Source organism: Elephas maximus, chromosome 3, assembly GCF_024166365.1.
Source record: "Elephas maximus indicus isolate mEleMax1 chromosome 3, mEleMax1 primary haplotype, whole genome shotgun sequence".
NCBI classification, from domain to species: Eukaryota; Metazoa; Chordata; class Mammalia; order Proboscidea; family Elephantidae; genus Elephas; species Elephas maximus.
In genome coordinates this window covers 22,440,166-22,444,758 of record NC_064821.1, presented here as the reverse complement: position 1 = coordinate 22,444,758, position 4,593 = coordinate 22,440,166, and the positions used below count along the sequence as shown (strand labels likewise).

Genomic DNA, 4,593 nt, shown 5'->3' with positions numbered 1-4,593 from the left:
CCTGCATTTGCCCTTTCCATCAGGATGCTCTTTGTATAATTTGCCTAACACTACCCCTTTGATTTCATCTTTTTCTTCTCCTCTTCGCACACCAACAAGTAAAATCAGAGAAAAAAATCAAGATTCAGAACTTGCCTGAATGTTCTGAATCTTGACTTTTTTTCTCTGATTAGACTTGTTGTTGGTTCTTATTTTTGCATTGTTATTCTTTCTGGCTATGTAAATCATGAATTGCATATTCTCTTCGATTTTAAGGATTTTTCTTTTCTCCCTTTTCACCGATGTGTTCACTCTTTCTCTCTAGCAGGTTCAGGGTGGCTCTCACTAATCACCAACAGTCAACTCATGAGCTCCATTTCCTACCTCTTCCTGTTGGTAATAGTGAGAAAATCACAAATCCAGCCACAAAGACAGTAGGGAGCTTGGTTCAATTTCTTCCTGAAGGCTTTTAAGAAACTTTTAGTTGATCAAAATCCACAGTCATGGGCCAAGCAATGTCCACAATTTTTGTGTTCACTTACACTTCTCAAATCAAGTAACACCACCTCTGACCTTGGCTTCAAATATCTAATCCTTTCTAGAGCATTTAGCCCTTATCACCTGGAAAGAGCAATCCAATCTTCCAGCTAAAATTCCTTGCTAAGGCCATAAATTCAGAGGTGCAGCCTACTTAGCATTTTGTGTTTGAGTTCTGATTATGGTACCTAAAAGTTAATCTTGTTTTTTTGGTTATCATTTTTGCATTATTTTTCTTCCTGGCTATTAAAATAATGACGGGCAGATTCTATTTGAGTGGGAAGATTCCAGTAGAAATTTACATTTTTATTATGCCATATGCTTGAAATAAATGAGGTTAAGATGGTGAAGAGTGACACTATAATGCCATCTTGTCCCAAATTGTTTCTCAAATAACATATTGAGAAATCTGTAGATTAGCAAACAAAATTTATATGGAAACAATTAACATGTAGTAAAATAAATTGATACATTCATGAGTATACTGAATTCATTAAAGACGAAGGTTTTTAAGTGAATATTCACATGGAATACCATCTTCATCTATTAAATAATGGTTTTCATCTAACTAAATCTACTGAGAATATGGATAAACCTGCATACTAGTGCCTAGCCAGTGAAAATGTGATTTCTCACAACTCCATTAAAAATCAAGAGCCAAAATATCAACCCACATTCCACGAATATTAAGAAAAATGTACATAAATATTTTTGGGACACAACTGGAAAAGTTGATTATGAAACACTAGAAAACGAGTAGTAGGACTATCTATACTAATCACAGTCAGAATTCACCAGACAGAATGACTTACAATATGCTCTATAGACATATACAGAATAAAGAGTAAGGATCAGGGAATATTCAATGACACTTAGAAAGAAACAAGACTATGTATTTGCATTTTAAAATAACTTACCTATATTTCTAAATATATTATTTGTACCCTCATACATAAATTATATTGTCACACCTAAAATTGGAATCAGGCTTTTTAACATCACTACTAAGGTGGATATGCTTTCAATTGTACCTAAAAAAGGTTGTGATGCAATTAGAGAAGGATGGTGTATCCATATGTAAAAGGTATGTGATGTGGAACTAAAAGAAACAGGTAGAAAGAGATAAATGGCATACAGCTGGTCTCCCAGAGGCTGGGATTCAGCCACATTTAATTCTACCTTCTATTTTCTTGGTCTTTAAAGATTTGCAATGTCCTGGGATCAGAATGACAAGAAAAGTGTTTAGTTAATGAGAAGCTTTGGATATTGAGCCCACAGGGACATAGAGACCTCAAATAGTCTACCTGTGGCCACCTCATTCAACAGTCCCCTTCCAGTGAGGAAGCAGCACACCTGAGACTCTAGCCACAGATGATTCTCTTGCCCAGGAGCTTGGTGCCTCACATGGTCCCTCTGCCTTTCCTAAGGATAGAGCTCCCATCTACATCATCCAACATCCAGGGCTGATGTCAATCATCATTCCTCAATGACGCCAGCCAGGTAACATAAATCCCTTAGTTAATATTTAGAAGTGAGGACAAATATTTTAATATAGGAACATCCAGAGGAATGATGCCTGTGAAGATAGTATGGCATTAAATGATTGGAATCAAGACATCCCTGAACTCCTGTCTGTCTTCCATCTTCCTGACAACATGTTTCCTTGTATCTTTGCACCAATAGGAAGGAGCTGTCATTCTGCTAGTGTCCTCCTGACCATTTTCCTCCTGAAAAGAAATCTGCCCCTTCTCAATCATGATGACTATTTTAAAATTCTCTGATATTTACTAGCATTTTTGTGGTGGCAAAAGTAGATTTATCAGCTTAACCTTATCTTCCCATTCCTAGTTGTTAGCACACAATTTTCTTACAGGTTTCCCCCACTCTCTGAAAATAGAGTGTTCCTACAAAAGCTTTCATCAGTTGAAATGGCCTTAAGTGAAGAAGCCATTACCACTAATTTATATGGGAAAAAATTTTGAGCATTCTCAGACCCCAAAATAACACACCAAATCATACAAAATAACACATATAAGCTAAAATAAAACTAACATACACTGTTCACAGACGCAGTTCAAAGGTATGACAACTGCTGAGTGTAGTTTTCAGGAAGGGGGCTTGGGGATGGACTCTCATCGCTAGCAGGTGTGCAATACCTCTTTACAGAATTGTTGAAAAAAAAACACTGAAGGTGTGTTTTGTTTTTGATCTCTATTTTTTTAAGCAAAAATACTCTTTGAATTTCTTTCAGTTAGTGAAGAAAACAGGTACTGATGTGAATCTTTCGAAAAGTAAAGTAGCATAACATCAACTTTCAAAAAGCAGGGAATACTTGTATTTCTGTTGCCCAGTTCTAATTTTGAAAGAAAGCAATTGTGTCTGAGACAGTCTTATCAGGCTGCCTCCGGAATATGTTTCTCTTTACACAATTACCAAATATTTAAAATGCTAGTAAAAGCACAAAGAATGTAATAAAAAAATGACCACCCCCTCATTCCTTTCAAAAATAATAAATAAATGTTGATACCTTGCTATATCAGCTTCTCCACTTTTTTTAAATAACCAAACAATATACATGCAGAAGGCAACACCTTTATATTCCCACCCATTCCTCTTGTTTCCATCCTAAGATGCTGCTTCCTGACGTTTGATTGTCAGTTGCCTCAATCTTTTCCACCAGATCCATCAACAATATGGAACCAAGAAACCAAACAGATGTTTCAGAATTCCTTCTCCTGGCACTGACAGAGGATCAGGAACTGCAGCCTCTCCTTTTTAGCCTGTTTCTGTCCATATATTTGGTCACTGTTCTGGGGAACTTGCTCATCATCCTGGCCGTCAGCTCCAACCCCCACCTCCACACCCCCATGTACTTCTTTCTTTCCAATCTCTCATTTACTGACATCTGTCTCAGCACCACCACGCTCCCAAAGATGCTGGTAAACCTCCAAGCAAAAAATCAGAGCATCACTTATGCAGGATGCCTCACCCAGGTCTGCTTTGTCATGATTTTTAGTACTTTGGAAAATTTTCTCCTTGGAGTAATGGCCTATGACTGCTATGTGGCCATTTGTCACCCACTGAGGTACATGGTCATCATGGACGCCCACTTCTGTGGCCTGCTGATTCTAGTCTCCTTGCTCGTTAGCATTGTGGATGCCCTGCTCCGCAGTCTGATGTTGTTGAGACTGTCCTTCTGCACAGATCTGGAAATGCTTTACTTATTTTGTGAAGTTTTTCAGGTCATCAAAGTTGCCTGTTCTGAAACTCTCACCAATAACATCATCACATTTTTTGCAGCTAGCATACTGGGTGTTCTTCCTTTCTCTGGAATCATTTTCTCTTATACTCAAATTGTCTCTTCCATTTTGAGAATGCCATCAGCAGGTGGAAAGTATAAAGCTTTTTCTACCTGTGGGTCTCACCTCTCAGTTGTTTTCTTATTCTATGGGACAGCTTTTGGTTCGTATATAAGTACGACATTTACACACTCTTCCAAGAAAACTGCAGTAGCTTCAATGCTGTACGCTATGGTAACTCCCATGATGAACCCCTTCATCTACAGCCTGAGAAACAGGGACATGAAGGCAGCCTTGAGGAGTGTTATCAGGGGCACAACTGCTTTTCAGTGATTATATCATGAGCTTTGGTTTGGGATTTCTAAATTTCATCAAAGTGACAGGATATTCTTGAGCCAGAATGCTTGATTTTGCCCCACCACGTTCTTCTAAAATGAAGAGATAACATAATGGCTAGGTGTAATTCAACTTGGGATTGAAACCTGACTTTGCTCTTTTTGTATCTTTGTGGTGTCAGATAAATGATTTCAACTCCAAGTCTTTGTTTCTATTAAGAAAGCATAACCCTGACTCTGGGTGTCCAAACAACAGAGAGTTATCTTTCATTACAAGGATGTCAGAGATTCGAAATGCACAGGAATAGAACATTAAGACTTCATTCATTTCCCCATGAAAGGCCTTCATCCTAGAAATCATTCTACTTGTCACAGGTGGCTGCAACAGACTCAGGCATCATATCCAGACATCATGCATAGAGACACAAAACTGACATCTCTGG

At 38.1% G+C, this 4,593-nt stretch overlaps 1 protein-coding gene across 1 annotated transcript; it reads left to right on the top strand.

Moving 5' to 3' along the window:
- Positions 1–3,209: 3,209 nt before the first annotated feature.
- LOC126071066 (olfactory receptor 7G2-like) lies at positions 3,210–4,148 on the top strand. The gene has a single exon (XM_049875365.1). It carries the CDS (start codon positions 3,210–3,212, stop codon positions 4,146–4,148), a length of 939 nt encoding a protein of 312 aa, XP_049731322.1.
- Positions 4,149–4,593: the final 445 nt, after the last annotated feature.